This window comes from Rana temporaria, chromosome 3, assembly GCF_905171775.1.
Source record: "Rana temporaria chromosome 3, aRanTem1.1, whole genome shotgun sequence".
In the NCBI taxonomy this organism is placed as follows: domain Eukaryota; kingdom Metazoa; phylum Chordata; class Amphibia; order Anura; family Ranidae; genus Rana; species Rana temporaria.
Genome location: NC_053491.1, coordinates 466,553,939 through 466,573,300, shown reverse-complemented (window position 1 = coordinate 466,573,300; position 19,362 = coordinate 466,553,939). Strand labels below are relative to the sequence as shown.

Sequence of the window (19,362 nt, the reverse complement as noted above, 5' to 3'; positions counted from 1 at the left end):
CTTAGAACAGTAAGGCCTTGTTTACATTTGCTTTTTGGGGGACAGTAAAACCTCATAGTTGAAATGTGTTTTTACCACACATCTCCAACCACTGGTGTAGCACCAGGGGTCACAATGGCGACCCCGCCGCATGCTCCATGGGGCCTGTGTGGCCTCCCTGTCACATTCTGTTTTACATTTAGACAGGAGGGGGTGTTGGGGGTGGCATATACAGGAACCAACCCTTTCCGATTTTTAAATGACACCCCTAATATAGATATTGGGGTTAATTTACTAAAACTGAAGCGTGCAAAATCTGGTGCATCTCTGCATAGAAACCAATCGGCTTCCAGGTGTTTTTGTCAAAGCTTAATTGAACAAGCTGAAGGTAGAAGCTGATTGGCTACCATGCACAGCTGCACCAGATTTTGCACTCTCAAGTTTTAATAAATCAACCCCATAGAGTCCTTGTAAAAAGTAAACCAAGTCAGTGTTCACACTGATATCCACTCTTTTTTTTTGTGATTGTGACTAAACAGTGGGGTAAACATCCAATGGGGATTGGTAAAAGGGAAAATTGTGATTTATAATTGTTGTTTAAAATCTTCATTATCCACTTGCCGACCTCCCCATAGTAAATTAACTGCATCAGGGTGGCCACGCTCTGCAGGATCGCGTATATATACGCGATCCTGCACTTTATAAGAAAATTGCATAATGTACGGCCAATCTTATATGTTTTTGTGGTAACTTTTTGGTTGTCCAAGCTGGCATGCCTGTTGGAGTTGTCTCTGGCTGTTTTGTTGAAGTCATGATTGGTTTTGTCAATCTTCTGCTTTTTGTAGTTGTAGTATCTGACGTTGGATGCTTTTCTGTGGTCAGCACAGGTGTAGTTTTTGCCAAAGGGACTCTTGTAGACTTCGTTGTCGTTATCCATGGTTCTGTTATATGTTGGTCGGCATCACCAAGGTCCCTACCAATACATGCATCCATATTATGTTCAATAAGTGGGGTCTTGTCAGAGCAGAGAACACTTTTCTCGTCATTAATTGGAAATCCATCAGGCAGTATAGTATAGATATTATACCCATTATCTTCCACCCATTCCTTAAAATAGCGGAGGGCACAGTTGCAGTTCCACGGGTTCTTGTCAAGATACACATAAGCAAGAGAATTCAGGCCATCAAAGAATTCGTCTGGAATGTTTGTCAGTTTGTTTTCTGCCAAGGAAAATTTTGTGAGATGGACAAGGTTGAGGATGAGATGGTTTGGAAGTTCCCACAGCTGATTGTGCGATAAATCCAGATGGTCTAAACTTTTCAAGTCATGAAAAACCTGTTTAAAGAAATAGAAACAATCATGTTTGAGAACTTTTTTATTTTTACAATCAATATATTAACATGTCTATTTATTCAGTCACTACACAAACATATAATTAATCTAGCCAGTATTTGAACTAAGGCCCTGTACACACGATCAGTCCAAACTGATGAAAACGGACTGAAGTTCAGTTTCATCAGTCCAAACCGACCGTGTGTGGGCCCCATCAGTCCGTTATCCTTTGGTCCAGAAATTTAGAACTTGCTTTAAAATTGATCTGATGGACTGGTAAACGATAGGTCAAAACCGATGGTTAGTACGCAATAGCATCGATTCCAAACCCGCGCATGCTCAGAATCAAGTCGATGCATGCTTGGAAGCATTGAACTTCATTTTTCTCTGCACGTCGTTGTGTTTTACATCACCGCGTTGGACTCGATCGGTTTTTGAACTGATGGTGTGTAGGCACATCAGACCATCAGTCAGCTTCATCGGTTAACCAATGAAACGGACCTTCAGTCTGTTTTCATCAGTTTGGACTGATCGTATGTACAGGGCTTAACGGTGGAAGAAGATTACACATGGGCCAAATTATTGGCCTTGTAATAATTTTTAGACCTTCTCTACAAATAATTTATCTTTAATTTATCAGGGTTATCTGGCCTTTATCTAGGTGACAGATAAATGCTCAGATGTGTAATGGTTTGGATGGAAGATTTAGTAATACAAGGCTGCAATGGCACACCGTTTCTGTTTTGTTGAATCTGCTGGCCCCTCACATGCTATGGGGGATCCCAACCTTAACTAAATGCTTGTATTGATTTAATTCGACACATCAGTTTGGATGGCCGAATTTGTCACAGGTTAGGCTGCTTGCAGCCAAACAGAAGTACTGAATGACCCACTCTAGAAAAGTTGGGCCGGGGTATTCCTACCTAAAACATATTTTATCTCTTAGAACCTATGAGATTAAACCTCTCCATTAAAGTTTAGCCTGGTGTTGGGCTTTATTTGAACCTGTTACATTAAATTACTTTAAGTACAAGTTCACTTTCTGTACCCTCCTGGGCACTTCCCTACATTGGCCTCTGCAAAACACATTATATATTCATTCTGCAGAAAACGATACACTTCAAACTAGAAGACTTTCAAGGTTTCATAATTGACAGGTTCACTTTACTTTGCCATGTAAGAATGAGGCAAACAAAAAATAGGAAAGGGTCAGCAAATTATAAATACATGTTAGCACCTCTTCTGAAAGCGAGTTGATGGTATTTTTCTGGAGCTTCAACACCTTCAGGTTATTCAGTCCCTTGAATGCCGAGTCAGGGATGGTGGAAATGTGATTGTTGGACAGGACTAGCTTGGTTAAGCTGGACAGTTGGGACAGATCTGGGATACTCTTGAATGAGTTATTGTCCAGATTTAATTCTTGTAACATGATCGGAAGGTCCACCTTAAAGCTAGTCAAAGCATTGTGTGATAAGTCCAGCTCCACCAGCCGTTTCATCCCTTTGAAGGTCGAGGTGGAGATGGCCTTCAGGTTATTAAAACTCATGATAAGAATGCCGGTATCTTGGGGTATCTCCTTCTTTGGGATGTTGGTTAAGGCAAGTCGAACACAAGACGTCTCTTTCAAGCCTTTGTTTTCATTATCCTCTGTGATACAGGAAGAGGAGACATAGTTGGCACAAAGGAGACCAAAGATCCCGAAACAAAACACGGGACTCATGGCTACCATGGTGAGGCTGAAAAAAGCAAGAGACAAAAATAGACCATGTTAATGATCATAATAATTATAATAATAATTTTTAAAAATCCTGACTCAGATTTGCAAGCTTTGTCTCGCAAGACTAGCAGGATTCAAGCCACTGGGGTGTGCAGTATCGCATTTTGCCTGGGGCGCCGGTGGCACTCAAAGCCTCTCAGAGACACTCAGAAACACTCCGTTCCTGAGTGTCTCCAAGTCTTTCTGAATGTCTCTGAGTGCATCCGATCGGCTCCAAGCGGTTTCCGAGTGTTTCTGAGTGTCTCTGGCGCCCCCCACCTCTGGCCACATGCAGTACTGCATACAATAGCAGCCACTGTGGAATAAATGATCTGTGTTTCCATTGACTCCTATGGGGAAACTCGCTTTCATATACGAGTGCTTTGGATTACAAGGAATCTTCGGGAACTAATTATGCTCGTAATCCAAGGTACCACTGTATTAGTTTTCCTTTGGGAATAATGACCAAAAATAAGGACACAAAGTAGAATGTTCTTGAAATATGCATCCCGTAAATCCTACAAGTTTCGACATTTACATGGCTTCATCAGGACTGTGTGTACAAAATACCAACGGAATTCACTGTGCTAAAAAAAATGATAGTGCGCTTTCTCAATGTTTGCATTCTCAGTGTATAAATTAAGTTTGCAGTTTCTGCATCCTGTCACCAGATGTCGTTGTACCATATAAAACAAAGTGGTTTATCAAATCTGTCGCCTTTTTAACTTTTTTAATGTTTTTAACATTTTGCTATAAAATAATACTTTATAAGGTTACCCTTAAATGTTCCTATTGCTACTTGGTGGTCCCTGTGTTCTTGATCGTAGCTTCATATTGATAATATTGTCCTCCTGAATCTTATTCAAACTCTTTTCTCTTTTCTTGAGGATGTGGGGTTCCTGGAGTTTTTCTTGATTTCCCTTTACCCTCAGACCTTTCACTTTTTTTGTTGCCTGTTTCTGGATTCGTTTTATTTAAGCAATATCTTATGTAAGTGAGGTCTCCAGAAATGGACACAGAATTCTAAATAAAATCTAACTAAAGATCTATATAGGGGAATCGGGACCTCCTTCTTCCCGCTGGTGATCCCTCTAGTGATATAAAGATCTATATAGAGGATTCAGAACCTCCTTCCTCCTGCTGGTGACCCCTCTAGTGATATAAAGATCTAAATAGAGGATTCGGAACCTCCTTCCTCCTGCTGGTGACCCCTCTAGTGATATAAAGATTTATATAGTGGATTCAGAACCTCCTTCCTCCTGCTGGTGACCCCTCTAGTGATATAAAGATCTATATAGAGGATTCAGAACCTCCTTCCTTCTGCTGGTGACCCCTCTAGTGATATAAAGATCTATATAGAGGATTCAAAACCTCCTTCCTCCTGCTGGTGATCCCTCTAGTGATATGAAGGTCTATATAGAAAAAGCAGGACTCCCTTCCTCCTTCTGGTGACCCCTCTAGTGATAAATAAAGATCTACTGTATATACAGGAATCAGGACCTCCTTCCTCCTGCTGGTGATCCCTCTAGTGATATGAAGGTCTATATAGAAAAATCAGCACCCCCTTCCTCCTTTTGGTGACCCCTCTAGTGATAACTAAAGATCTATATAGAGGAATCAGGAGACCTCCTTCCTCCTGCTGAGGATCTGGAGGAACAGCTTCCCCTCTACCTCCTACCACAACAGGTTCTCCGACCGGCAGAACGATCGCTTCTGGTTGGACTACAAGTCGCAATCCAAACCCTACGCTGCCTCTCTTGCTTCTGGATAGGTCCTCAGACAGCCTAGCAGCCAGAAGGGCCCAGGATAGGCCCAAACTCTGGCCTAGCAGCCCAGGCAATACAACACACGTCCACCCAGACAGCTATCCGGGTGGCACAGAACATAGATCACCTGATTCCCCCCAAATATATAGGCTCTCCCAGCAGGCCAAGGGATTTAAGAAAACCCCTGCCCATTGGCTGAGACACCCCACATACCCATAATCTGATCTTGCAGTGCCCTTGTCTTATCTAATGCCACCAAGTACCTGGCCGCCTAGTGACAAAAGAGAAAAGCGCAGCAATCACAGATTTAGAGTGAAATCAATTGATCCTCAACAATTAGCCTGGCAGGTAAATTTAGGAGCAACCCTGCCTAAACACCAGGGTGCTACATCCTTCCTCCTGCTGGTGATCCCTCAGCAGTGCCATCTGCCATGTATCCTAGGCTCACTTGTCCCTTTTGGGTGCCTGGGACATCCATGGCAGGTAGTGGTGCAACGGATCACCGTTGATCCGTGATCCAAACGGGTCACCCCCTTCGGATCGGCACACTATGTGATCCGCGGTGGTCATAGCATTAGGAAAGGCCACGGCTTCGGCCTAGCTCCGGAGCCGCGGCCATCTTGGTACATCCAGCGGCGGTCCTCCACTCTGTTTGCACCCACAGAGGAGGAGGAACCCACACTCGTGGGCAACACACACCGCTTTCTGAGGTCTGTAAGGGGGACTGGGGGTCTGCACTGAGGGGTTACTGTCTGTACTACTGGGGGGTGTCTGCACTGAGGGGGGTTACTGTCTGTAGCACTGAGGGGGGTTACTGTCTGTACTACTGGGGGGTGTCTGCATTGAGGGGGGGTCGCTGTCTTTACTACTGGGGGTGTCTGCACTAAGGGGGGGGGTGTTTACACTGAGGGGGGTTACTGTCTGTAGCACTGAGGGGGTTACTGTCTGTACTACTGGGGGGTGTCTGTAGAGGGGGGTGTCTGTACTGAGAGGGGGGTGTCTGTACTGAGGGGGGGTGTCTGTACTGAAAGGGGGGGTGTCTGTACTGAGAGGGGGGTGTCTGTACAGAGAGGGGGGGTGTCTGTACTGAGGGGGGGGTGTCTGTACTGAGAGGGTGGTGCATTTGGGGATAAGGCTGCATTTAGGGCATGGCTGCATTTGGGGACAAGGCTGCATTTGGGACATGGCTGCATTTGGGGATAAGGCTACATTTGGGGACAAGGCTGCATTTGGGGACAAGGCTGCATTTGGGCATAAGGCTGCATTTGGGGACACATGGCTGCATTTGGGGACACATGGCTGCATTTAAAAAAAAGTTTTGGTAATCGGTATCGGCGAGTACATGAAAAAAAGTATCGGTACTTGTACTTGGTCCTAAAAAAGTGGTATCGGGACAACCCTAGTTTTAAGTCATCTTCAAGCCTAAAACAGGGCTCTGGCAGTAAACAGATTGAAAGAAGCCCTCAGATTGAAAGAAGCTGTCTGGCTGTGTCTAGCTTTTCTTCTTTTTAAAGGCACTGATCCAGAAGTATATAACAAGAGACATAAAACTAAAGAAAGTACTCCTGAATCTGGGTCAGTGTCTCAAAAAGTGTTGAATGGATCAGCATGCCAAGCAACTAGCATTTTTCAAAAGGAATGGTTAGAAACAGCAGTGTCTGCATTTTTCTCATCATAAGTTTCCCTTTGTATTCTGTTTTTGTTGACCTCTCCTTCTTAGAAAGCTATTAACATCCACCTTATTTCTTCTGGCACAGGGCTCCTTTAATAAATTTAAAGTGGGCCTGTCAGGTTAGAAATATGTAAGCCATGACTGCTAACTTGTTCCATTATCTACCGTCTGTCTCCGTCTCCCATTTAATATCAAGAGGGAAATTAACCATTTGCAGCAACCCATATAATAATAGGTAAAGCTGCCAGATTGAAGTTATTGAAGCCATCAAGAAAACTCCAGAATCCCCTGGTTTGCATCAGCTATTTCACAGCACTTCCAATGTGTTCCCAAGGTACCCCGCAGATATGATCCCTCCCAGTGGTGGCTAGTGCTCAAAATTGGGGGGGGGGGGGCGCAAACGAACGGAAAAATTCAGAAAAATACTGAAACTGCCTCACTGTGCCCATCATATGCAGCCACTGCGCTTATCATATGCAGCCACTGTGCCCATTATATGCAGCCACTGTGCCCAGCAAAAGCAGCCACCTGTACCCATCATATACAGCCACCTGTGCCCCACAAATGCATCCAACTGTGCCCATCATATGCAGCCCCTGTTCCCATCATATGCAGCCTCTGTGCTCATCATATACAGCCACTGTCCCCCGCAAATGCAGCCAACTGTGCCCCAACAATTGCAGCCTCTGTGCCCATATTATGCAGTCACTGTGCCATGAAGAAAACTCCAGCATCCCCTGCTTTGCATCAGCTATTTCATGGCACTTGCAATGTGTTCCCAAGGTACCCTGCAGATATGATCCCTCCCAGTCGTGGCTGGTGCTCAAAATTTGGGGGGGTGCAAACGAACTGAAAAATACCGAAACAAAAACATCAATTGCCTCACTGTGCCCATCATATGCAGCCACTGTGCTTTTCATATTCAGCCTCTGTGCCCAGCAAAAGCAGCCACCTGTGCCCATAATATACAGCTAACTGGGCCCATAATATGCAGCCAACTGTACCCATCATATACAGCCAGTGTGTCCCGCAAATGCAGCCAACTGTGCCCCATCAATTGCAGCCTCTGTGCCCATATTATGCAGCCACTGTGCCCCGCAAATACAGCCACTGTGCCCTGCAAATGCAGCCATCTGTGCCCTATCATTTGCAGCCTCTGTGTCCATCATATACAGCCACTGTGCCCCTAAAATGCAACCAACTGTGCTCCATCAATTGCAGCCTCCACCAAACACAGTAAATAAAGATACAAATGTATGACAACATTTCAGAAAAGGTGAAACAAATTAAAAATAATTTGAGGGGGGACACCCTTGAAAGTTGTAGCCAAAATGTTTTATAAATGCCCCTTATGACTGCAGCAGATGTGCAGACACAGGAACACAGTGGGAATACAAGTATCTCACCAATCCCCAAAAGATGCATTATGTAGATGAAAGTTTGTGAACACCTGACCACTTGTTGGACATCCTATTCCAAAACCACAGCCATCAATATGGAGTTGGCCCCCTATTGTGCCCTCAATCTTCTGGTAAGCTTTACACACCTGGCAATTAGGACACATGGGTACTGGACCACCACACCTTGCTGGATATCACCTTCCAAAACTGTGGGTAAAATATCAAGCTGACCTCCACCCTTTGCAGCTATAATTGCCTCCACTCTTCTAGGTAGGCTTTCCACACGATTTTGGAGCGTCTGTGAGAATTTGTGCCCATTCAGCCAAAAGAACATTTGTGAGGTCAGGACACCAAACTCATCAAACCAGGGGTCGACAATATCTGGGCGCCAGGTCGCAATTGCGACAAGAAATTGTGACCTGGCGCCCGCGACCGCCGGTAATTGAGGCCGCGGCTTTTTCTGTGTCATTTTTTACTATTTTCACTGCCATCTCCTTCCCTCACATTAGAACCCCCAAAACATTATATATATTTTTGATTCTAACACCCTAGAGAATAAAATGGCGATCGTTGCATTACTTTCTGTCACGCTGTATTTGCGCGGCGGTCTTACAAGCGCACTTTTTTTAATCAAAAAATAAGACAACAGTAAAGTTATCCCAATTTTTTTTATATTGTGAAAGATAATGTTACGCGGAGTAAATTGATACCCAACATGTCACGCTTCAAAATTGCGTCCGCTCGTAGAAAGCCGACAAAATTTTACCCTTTAAAATCTCCATAGGCGACGTTTAAAAAAATCTACATGTTGCATGTTTTGAGTTACAGGGGAGGTCTAGGGCTAGAATTATTGATCTCGCTCTAACGACTGCGGTGATACCTCACGTGTGGTTTGAATACCGTTTACATATGCGGGCGCTACTCACACATGTGTTCGCTTCTGCACGCGAGCTCGTCGGGACAGGACGCGTTTTCTGGCGCCTAACTTTTTTAGCTGGCTCTTAGATTCCAAGCAAATTTGTCAAACCCTGCATCAAACCATGTCTTTATGGAGCTGGCTTTGTACACGGGGACCCAGTCATGGTGGAAGAAAAAGGGACCTTCCCCAAACTGTTACCACAAGGTTGGAAGAGCTCAATTGGATACTCTTATGGGCCGTACACACGACCGAACATGTCTGCTGAAACTGGTCCGCGGACCAGTTTCAGCAGACATGTTCGGTCGTGTGTACGCCCGAGCGGACAGGATTCCAGCATACATTTGCCCGCCGGGCCTTTTTCCAGCGGGCAAATATTTCTGGACTTGTTTTAAAACAGCCCGCTGAAATCCTGCCCGCTCGGACATGTTCGGTCGTCTGTACAGACCTACCGTACATGTCCGAGCGCCCGCCATCCCTCGCATGCGTCGAATGACTTTGACGCATGCGTGGAAGCATTGAACTGGCAGGGCCGCCCACGTCGCCGCGTCATCGTCGCGGCGACGGCGCGGACACGCCCCGCGTATTGTTTACGCGCGGATTTATGTATGATGGTGAGTACAGCCACCATACAGAAATCCCCGGGCAGACATGTACGGTGAAAACGGTCCGGCGGACGGGTTTCATCGTACATGTATGCTCGTCTGTACGCGGCCTTAGGCTGCATTCACACCTAAGCGACAGCCGCGTACGCGTGTAGCGGAAGATTTGCCGCGATTACAAATGTTTCTTTTTTTTTTTTCTAAAGTATTCCCATTGCTGTCTATGGGAAAACGCGCCTGTCGCGTGAAAAAAAGGGTCCGGGACTTTTTTTCAGGCGACAGGCGTTGCGCGTCTATGAGATGTGAACCATCTCCATAGACGGCAATGGGAATTCTCCCCTCTAGCGACAGAAGCGTCCCGCGTCGGGCGTTTTGTCGCTTAGGTGTGAATGGGGTCTTAGATTCAATAATTTTGAGGGGTGCCCAAGTAAGTTTGACCTTATAGTGTGGTAGGTGTGATGGTCCGATGTCTATAGTGTATAAGGAATTCTCCTTTAGTTTATCATTCCAGCATTTACCTAAATTGAAAAATATCACTTTTCAGTGGACTGACACTTAAAAATAAATAAATAATGAAATCAATAAAGCGAACTATGAATCAGCAGTGTATCGCTAGGTACTCACCTCGCTAAGAGAATGCTATGAAGGATCTGATGGTAGTTCTTCCTTTTCTTTCAGATTTTTATAGAGCATTGTGTTTTTTGTTTTTTTTACTTCCATCTGTTTCCTGGACCTAGTTTCACTTCATATATACAGTAGTGGGATTGGCTTAAAAGTTTAGTCCTGTGACATTGCTTAATAGCTTTATAAACCACATATCTCTGGCCTTGCCACATACATTTCTTTATAATGTACATACTAAGATGAAGCTATACTTAAACTTGAAAGCTACCTCAGTATTTCATAAATGGTCGAAGGACCATTTATGGTGGGCCTATTATGACCATAAAAAAGTCATATTTATCTGTAGTATTGCCCCCAATGACAGATTGAAGTCGTTTGTGGTTTTGGTGGATGAGGCTCTTTATCTTCTCAGATGGTAAAGCTGCCCATTCCTCTTGGCAAAAAGCCTCCAGTTCCTGTAAATTCTTGGGCTGTCTTGCATGAACTGCACATTTGTGATCTCCCCAGAGGGGCTCAATGATATTGAGATCAGGAGACTGATGCCGGGTACACACGAGAGGATTTATCCGCGGATAAATCCTCTGGCGGATTTTGATCTCCTGGTTGTACTAACCAGGAGATCAAAATCCCTGCGGAATTCCGTCCGCGGTGACGTGTCGCGCCGTCGCCGCGATGATGACGCGGCGACGTGCGCGACGCTGTCATATAAGGATATCCACGCATGCGTCGAATCATTACGACGCATGCGTGGGATGGGTTCGGACGGATCGATCCGGTGAGTCTGTACAGACCACCGGATCGATCCGCTGGAGCCGATTCCAGCGGATAGATTTCTTAGCATGCTAAGAAATTTTTATCCGCTGGAAATCGGTCGGCCCGAAATATATCCGCGGATAAATATCCGCTGGATCGTACACACCAGCGGATCTATCCGCTGAAACCGATCCGCGGATCAATTTCAGCGGATCGATCCTCTCGTGTGTACGGGGCCTTAGATGGTCACTCCAGAACCTTTACTTTATTCTGCTGTAGCCAATGATAGGTCGACTTGGCCTTGTGTTTTGGATCATTTGTCATGTTGGAAAGTCCAAGTACGTCCCATGCGCAGCTTCCTGGATGATGAATACAAATGTTTCTCCAGTATTTTTTGATAACATTCTGCATTAATCTTGCCATCAATTTGACCAAATTTCCTGTGCCTTTGTAGCTTACACATCCCCAAAACATCAGCGATCCACCTCCGTGTTTCACAGTAGGAATGGTGGACCTTTCATCAAAGGCCTTGTTGACTCCTCTCCAAATGTAGTGTTTATGGTTGTAGCCAAAAAGCAACATTTTGGTCTCATTGATCCAAATGACTTTATGCCAAAAGGTTTGAGGCTTGTCTCTGTGCTATTTGGCGTGTTGTAAGCGGGATACTTTGTGACATTTGCATAGTAATTGCCTTCTTCTGGCGACTCGACCATGCTGCCCATCTTTCAAATACCTCCATATTGTGCATCTTGAAACAGCCACACCACATGTTTTCAGAGAGTCCTGTATTTCACCTGAAGTTATTTGTGGGTTTTTATTTGTGAACAATTTTCCTGGCAGTTGGGAGTGCAGAGCTGTATAATGAACTCAATTAAAAAAATAAAAAAATAAAATAAAAAATATATATATATATATATATATATATATATATATATATATATATATATATATATATATATATAAATTAAGTGATAAGTGCACAACAAATAATCATAAACACACAGGCCCGGATTCACGTAGAAGCGCGTATCTTTGGGCGGGTGCAACGTATCCTATTTTCGTTACGCCTTCGCAACTTTGAGAGGCAAGTGCAGTATTCTCAAAGCAAAGTTGCGGCGGCGTATCGTAAATAGGCCGGCGTAAGCCCGCCTAATTCAAATGTGGAAGATGTAGGCGTGTATTATGTAAATGTATGGTGACCCCACGTAAATTACGCTTTCTCCAAACGGCGCATGCGCTGTCCGTGAAAGTATCCCAGTGCGCATGCTCCAAATTAACCCCCAAAAAGCCAATGCTTTCGACGTGAACATAAATTACGCACAGCCCTATTCGCGAACGACTTACGCAAACGATGTAATCAACGGAAAAATCGACGCTGGCCCGACGTCCATACTTAACATTGGTACGCCTCATCTACGCCTCATATAGCAGGGGTAACTTTACACCGGGAAAAGCCTAACGTAAACGGCGTATCTGTAATGCGACAGCCGGGCGTACGTTCGTGAATTGGCATATCTAGCTGATTAACATATTTCTAGGCGTAAATCCGCGTACACGCCCCTAGCGGGCAGTGTAAATATGCATTTAAGATACGACGGCGTAGGAGACTTACGCTGGTCGTATCTTATAAAAATTCTGGCGTATCTGATTCTTTGAATCAGGCGCCAAGTTACGACGGCTCAGACTCAGGCCCCGTACACACGACCGAGTTTCTCGGCAGAATTCAGCTAGAAACTCGATCGGAGCTGGATTCTGCCGAGAAACTCGGTCGTGTGTACACTTTTCAGCGAGGAACCCCGTCGAGGAACTCGTCGGGCCGAAAAGAGAACATGTTCTCTATTTCCTCGTTGTTCAATGAGGAAAGTCGGCCCGCCGAGCTCCTCGGCGGCTTCCACACTGAACTCGCCGAGGAGCTCGATGTGTTTGGCACATCGAGTTCCTCGGTCGTGTGTACGGGGCCTATGAGTTACGACGGCGTAACTCGTACGAGAATCTGGGCCACAATGTACAAAACATGTGCTAATGTAGTCCACAAAGAGTCACTGGAAATGCAGTGAAAATGCATATAAACTCAAAAAGTATCAACACAAATGTTCATAAGTGTAGGTATCCAATGAATGTTTTCCAGTATAGAACCATGGGAATAGCTTTCACTGCAAGTGCTGCCCGTCAACTTGTAAGAAAAAGGACGGAGAGAAAGGGATGGGTATGTGTCCAACTTAATGTTGAATAGAAGGTAAAACAGCATCTTCACCAATCGAAATCCCCATATATTTGGCCCAAGGATCCCATATTTTTGGGAATTTAGGAATGGTATTAGATAAGATGCTAGCCAATTTTTCCTGAGTTAGTATCCAATATATTTTGGTTTTGGCATCTGACAGGAAAGGTTTTGTTTTTTTCTCCTTGGATATCTTTTTATATCCCTTTCCTGTTATATACAGTTGAACTACCTTTTCCCGCTAATCCTTTGACAATTCGTTTGCTTTCCCCATGACTGAGAATCCAGAAACGTCAGTGCAGCACTAGATGAAAGATGCAAGGGTCTGTCAAGAGTCTAGAAACTCATTGACCTTTTATACACACACACTAATTACAAGCAAACAGGTGAGGATGGTTACCTTTAATAGCCATTCAAACCCTTTTGTGTCAACTTTTCCGATGAAAAAACGATCGTGTGTGGGCCCCATCTGACTTTTTTTCATCGGTGTAAAAAAATAGAACATGTTTTCAATTTTTGCAATGGGAAAAAAAAACGATAGGAAATTCTGTTCGTCTGTGTGAAACTCCATTGGAGAAAAATCCACGCATGCTCAGAATCAAGTCGACGCATGCTCGGAAGCATTGAACTTTATTTTTTTCAGCTCGTCATATTGTTTTACGTCACCGCGTTTTGGACGGTCGGAATTTAGTCTGATAGTGTGTAGGCAAGACTGATGAAAGTCGGCTTCATCGGAATTCCGACTAAAAATTCCATCAAATTTTATTCCATCGGAAATCCGATCGTGTGTACGTGGCATTAGAGAGCTCTATTGATCTTGGCATGATGAGATCACACATTGCAATGGCAACACCATGCCCTAGATGTCTAAAGGATACGTTTACCTCCTAAACATGTTACATGTTACACCCATATTTAATGGGTACAGCAGGTGTGTAGAGCCAGGAACTCAGCACATGGATGGTGGAAATGCCCCATAATGGGCACAGCAGGTGTACAGACCTGGGAACACAACACAAGGATGGTGGGAACCCCTCCTAATGGGTACAGCAGGTCTACAGACCCGGGAACTCAGCACAGGAATGGCAGGAACCCCTCATAATGAGCACAGTAGAGGTATAGACCGATAACCTCAGCACAGGAATGGCAGGAACCCCTCATAATGAGCACAGTAGAGGTATAGACCAATAACCTCAGCACAGGGATGTCAGGAACCCCTCATAATGGGCACAGAAGGTCTACAGACCCGGGAACTCACCACAGGAATGGCAGGAACCCCTCATAATGATCACAGTAGAGGTATAGACCCATAACCTCAGCACAGGGATGGTGGGAGTCCCTCATAATGGGCCCAATAGGTGAACACAAACTCAGTGCAGAGATAGCACCCTATAAAGTCCCCGAGAAATAGAAAAGAGAGTCAGGGAGCTTAAAGCAGAGGTCCGGCCTTCAAAAAAAAAAAGTTTAAGTCAGCATCTACAAACACTGTAACTGCCCAGCCGCCATCCTTGATGAGGGAATCGGGAAGTGAAGCATTGCGGCTTCACTTCCTGGTTCCCTACTGCGCATGCACGAGTCACGCGGCGCTATGTGAATTGGCGGATGTCTCCTGGGACACACACAAGGTCCCAGAAGACACTGCTCCCCTTTTACCAGGTGGCAGCGCGAGGAGGAGAAGAAAGAAGACCACGCGGACGAGGAAGTGGCAGATTAGGACGATCTGCCTAGTAACAGCCACTTCTGGTAAGTATAAAAAAAAACATTATTTTTTTCACATTTTTGTAGCCTTTTTGTTTTTTTTTTGTTTTTTTTAGGGTGCACCTCCGCTTTAATTCTCCAGCATCCACCAAACACTGACATATCATTTTTGTGTGGACTGAGCCTTTAATGGTACCCACTTACCTCCAAAACTGTTTACGAAGAAGAAGGATTGTAGACAAGACAATTACATGTAAACAAAAGAATGCTTGTGTTCATGTCCTCATCTTGATGATGTCACCTTATTGCCCCCCCACCTTCAAGTAGGGGGCACTTACAACCTTCCGATATTTAAGGACTCCATTAACCTTGAAGGAGTCACAGCTGACACATGATAAGACTCTCATTTCCCTTGTCACATTATATCTTAGATGGTATCCCGCTCACTGTGCCCCCTGGCAGCTGCCCACATGGTGCTGTCTATCAGGGAGTGGAAATAAATTCCACGGGTCACATTCTGTGTTCTTTGTAAAAGCGATTTGGGAGGAACCAAAATAATTTGTTGTCCCGAAGATCACGAGAGCCAAGCATAGTCAAAGTTAAATTAGTCTTTTAACTTGAGCCAAGGCTATTAGCATCCCCAATATAGGAGTACACCTGATGAGGATTTAAAATAAAAAATAACAAAGACAAAAATAAATAGCCCGTTTAAAGATAAAATAGAACTAGATTTTCTGAGAATATTCACCTTCAAATTAGAGTTTCCTTCTACAGTACTTTTTTTTCTGCCACCAGATATCCTCAGTGTGATAGCCAGCATTATTCAACCCACTCCCCGGGCCCACCCCAACCTGTGACTGGACAGTAATGAGCTCATGAACTGATTCGCTCTTTGTGCTTCTTCTTCTTCTCACACTCCAGCTCTGCTGTACAGGGACTGCAAGAGGCTTACACCAGGTCATAGTCAGGTGATTACATTGCTTGCATTTAAAAAAAGAAAGGTAATGATGTATTAGGCTTCATTTCCATGGACGTTTTTACAGCCACTTTTCTGAGCGTTTTTTGCAGCTTAAAAACGGCTCTCCATGTTAGTCTATGGCCTCATGCCCACCATGACGTTTTTGAGCTGTAGATGTCTGAGCCGTTTTTAAGCTGCAAAAAAAACCCAGGACCAGTGCGTTCTGAAGCTCCAGAGTTAGAGCCAGACGTTAAAAAATGCTCAAACGCTCAAAAACGCTACCGCGGCGTTTTCGAGCTCCAGCTAAAAAAAAACAAAAAAAACATGGACAGGCATTTTTAAGCTGTAAAAAAGGCTAAAAAAAGTTGCTGTAAAAACGTCCATGGAAATGAAGCCTTATTGATTACAGAGTCATCTTATGTTGTCTTTTATATCTGCATGAAGTTCAGCTTTAATTTTTATTTATTTTTTTGTGGAAAAATAAAGACTCCTGTCAGGATTTTATTGCTGTCTGTACCAGCCAAATTTAATTGTTTTTGTTTACTTGCAATGTAAAACTTTCAAGAAAACTTAACAAATACAGGAAGAGTAAATTCCTTAGAACATTTTTCTAAAGAGTGCCCAGCAGAAGCGGCTTACCTTCAGACTCTCTCAGCTAGATTCAGGTACCTGCGCGCCTAGTTACGGCGGCGCAGCGTATTGTATTTATGCTACGCCGACGCAACTTACAGGAGCAAGTGCAGTATTCACAAAGCACTTGCTCTGTAAGTTGCGGCGGCATAGCGTAAATGGTGCCGGCGTAAGCCAGCGTAATTCAAATGTGGAAGGGGGGCGTGTTTTATGCTAATGTGTGATGACCTGACGTGATTGACGTGTTTTACGAACGGCGCATGCGCCGTCCGTGTACATATCCCAGTGTGCATTGCTCTCAAGTACGCCGCAACGACGTATTGGTTTCGACGTGAACGTAAATTACGTCCAGCCCTATTCGCGAACGACTTGCGCAAACGACATAAAAAATTCAAATTTCGAAGCGGGAACGACGTCCATACTTAACATTGGCTGCGCCTCCTAATAGCAGGAGCAACGTTACGCCCAAAAAGCCTTACGCAAACAACGTAAAAAACTACCGCCGGGCGCACGTACGTTTGTGAATCGACGTAACTAGGTAATTTAGATATTCTACGCCGAAAACAACGGAAGCGCCCCTAGCGGTCAACGTAATATTGCACACAATTATACGCCGCCGCATTCAAGTTACATCGGCGGAGGAAGCCTATTTTTTTTAGCGTATCTGCCTTTGAGAATCGGCGTAACGATACGCCAGCGCAGATTTCAAATTACGGCGGCGTATCTGGAGATACGCCACCGTAAAAGCTACCTGAATCTGCTCCTCTGTCTTTTATTGAAACTCCATACTCCGTATTGGTATGTATACAGTTGAAAACTCATTGAGAGCAGTAAATACCCAATTGCATATATTACCCCTTCTTCATTTTATTTTCCCCACCTTGCTCTTTATTTATATTATTTTTGAGAGCCCAGCAAAAGCTGCTTGCCTTCAGACTCTCTGTTACTAATTGAAACTCCACCCCCCCTCACCTTTATGCAAATTTTAAAAGCCCAGAAAAACTTGCTTGCCTTCAGACTCTCTGTCCCTGATTAAGACACCATACACCATAATGGTACGCATGTGCTTGATGACTCGTTCAGAACAGAAAACCTCTAGTCGTAGGTATTTTCCCCTTTCTTCTTTTTATTTGCCCCACCTTCCTCTTTATATTGAGAACCCAGCAACAGCTGCTTGTCTTCAGATTCTCTCCTCCCATCTTCCTCTTTAATTATGTTATTTTTTCTTATTTATTTTTTGTAACTTTATAATAGGAGTTATTTTGTAAATCCACATTGAAAGACACAGAGGGGTAGATTTGCTAAAACTGGTATATACAGAATCTGGTGCAGCTGTGCATAGTGGCCAATTAGCTTATATTTCAGCTTATTCAATAAAGCTTTCACAATAAAACCTGGAAGCTGATTTTATGCAGAGTTGCCCCAGATTTTGCACTTTCCAGTTTTAGTAAATAACTCCCATTGGCATGATGTCCGCCGGCCACCCACGATTCCTCCTCTGAGGCCTCGTACACACGACCGAGATTCTCGGCAAAAACCAGCAAGAAACTTGCTAGGAGATATTTTTTGGCCGAGGAAACCGGTCGTGTGTACATTTTCGTCGAGGAAACTGTCGAGAAACTCGACGAGCCAAAAACAGAACATGTTCTCTATTTCCTTGACGGGAATGGAGAAAATTGGCTTGTCGAGTTTCTCGACGGCTTCACAAGGAACTCGACGAGGAAAACAATGTGTTTCGCCCGTCGAGTTTCTCGGTCGTGTGTAGGAGGCCTCAGAGGCAGAACAGGGATCTGTCAATGTAAACAAACAGATCCCCGTTCTGACAGGGGAGTAGTGAGAGATTGTCTGTTCCTAGTAATTAGGAACAGCAATCTCTCTCTACTCCCAGTCAGTCTGTCCCCCTGACAGTTAGAAACACATCACGTGGGGAACACATTTAACCCCTCGATTGCCCCCTAGTGTTAACCCCTTTCCTGCCAGTGTTATTTACACAGTAATCGGCAGCTATTTTTAATGATGATCGCTGTATAAATGTCACTGGTCCCAAAAAAAGTGTCCGATCTGTCTACCACAATGTCGCAGTCCTGCTAAAAATCGCTGATCGCCACCATTACTAGTAAAAAATAAATAAAGTATAATAAAAAAACATAAATATATCCCCAATTTTGTAAAACAATACATTTTGAGAAAAAATCAATATACGCTTATTGCGATTTTTTTTTTTTTACCAAAAATATGTAGAAGAATACATATTGGCTTAAACTGATGAAGAAAGTTTACATTTTTTTTTACATTTTGGGATATTTATTATAGAAAAAGTAAAAATCATTTTTATTTTTTAAAAAATTCTTGCTCTTTTTTTGTTTATAGCGCAAAAAATGAAAACAGCAGAGGTGATCATATATCACAAAAAGAAAGCTCTATTTGTGGGGAAAAAAATATATACATTTTGTTTGGGTACAACGTCGCATGAGCGCGCAATTGTCAGTTTAAAGCGACGCAGTGCCATGGCGCAAAAAATGGCCTGGTCATTAAAGGGGTAAATCCTTCCGGGGCTGAAGTGGTTAATGCTATATCGTGTTTACTGACTGTAACACAAATACATTATTTTTACACAATTACATTTATCAAAACAAATCAAAATATGTCACGATCTTAACACTGTTTGTGAATAAAATGAAAATTTTAAATAAAAAATTTTAAGCAAGAAACTCTGAACTGCCCTGTAACGAGACATATTTTATTGGAAGCACACAACACACTTTTATACAGAATTTGGAACATCCCGCCCCCAACAACCGATTTCCTATTGGTCAAATGTAAAGTACATGTAGTTCTCCTTCGGGTCCTCCTTAGCCATGCAAATGAGGACTTGAAAATGGGTTCAGCAGAGATTGGGCCGTCTGGAGCCTTAAGACAGGGCAGAAGACCCCCCACTGTGTAACAGATTTCAAGGAGGAACACTTCTGCATTCCAAGGTCCATGACATGCCCCATCCAAAGAAAGCAGCCAGGGAACAAGGAAGCATTACCCCTTTCAGTTGTGTTTATAAATC

General features: G+C 43.9%; 1 protein-coding gene across 2 annotated transcripts in view; it reads right to left on the bottom strand.

Annotated features, from left to right (window-relative positions):
• LOC120933576 (platelet glycoprotein Ib alpha chain-like) overlaps positions 1–10,126 on the bottom strand; it is a 52,620-nt gene extending 42,494 nt beyond the window's left edge. Inside the window, exons 1-3 of one of the 2 annotated variants that reach the window (XM_040346849.1) lie at positions 10,048–10,126; positions 2,549–3,047; positions 756–1,314 (exon numbers count right to left, since the gene is read on the bottom strand). In XM_040346849.1, the coding sequence (XP_040202783.1) occupies positions 756–1,314; positions 2,549–3,040 (1,051 nt within the window). In that variant the 5' untranslated portion in view covers positions 3,041–3,047; positions 10,048–10,126. The remainder of the gene's footprint in view (positions 1–755; positions 1,315–2,548; positions 3,048–10,047) is intronic. The other variant, XM_040346850.1, reaches the window with a different exon arrangement.
• Positions 10,127–19,362: the final 9,236 nt, after the last annotated feature.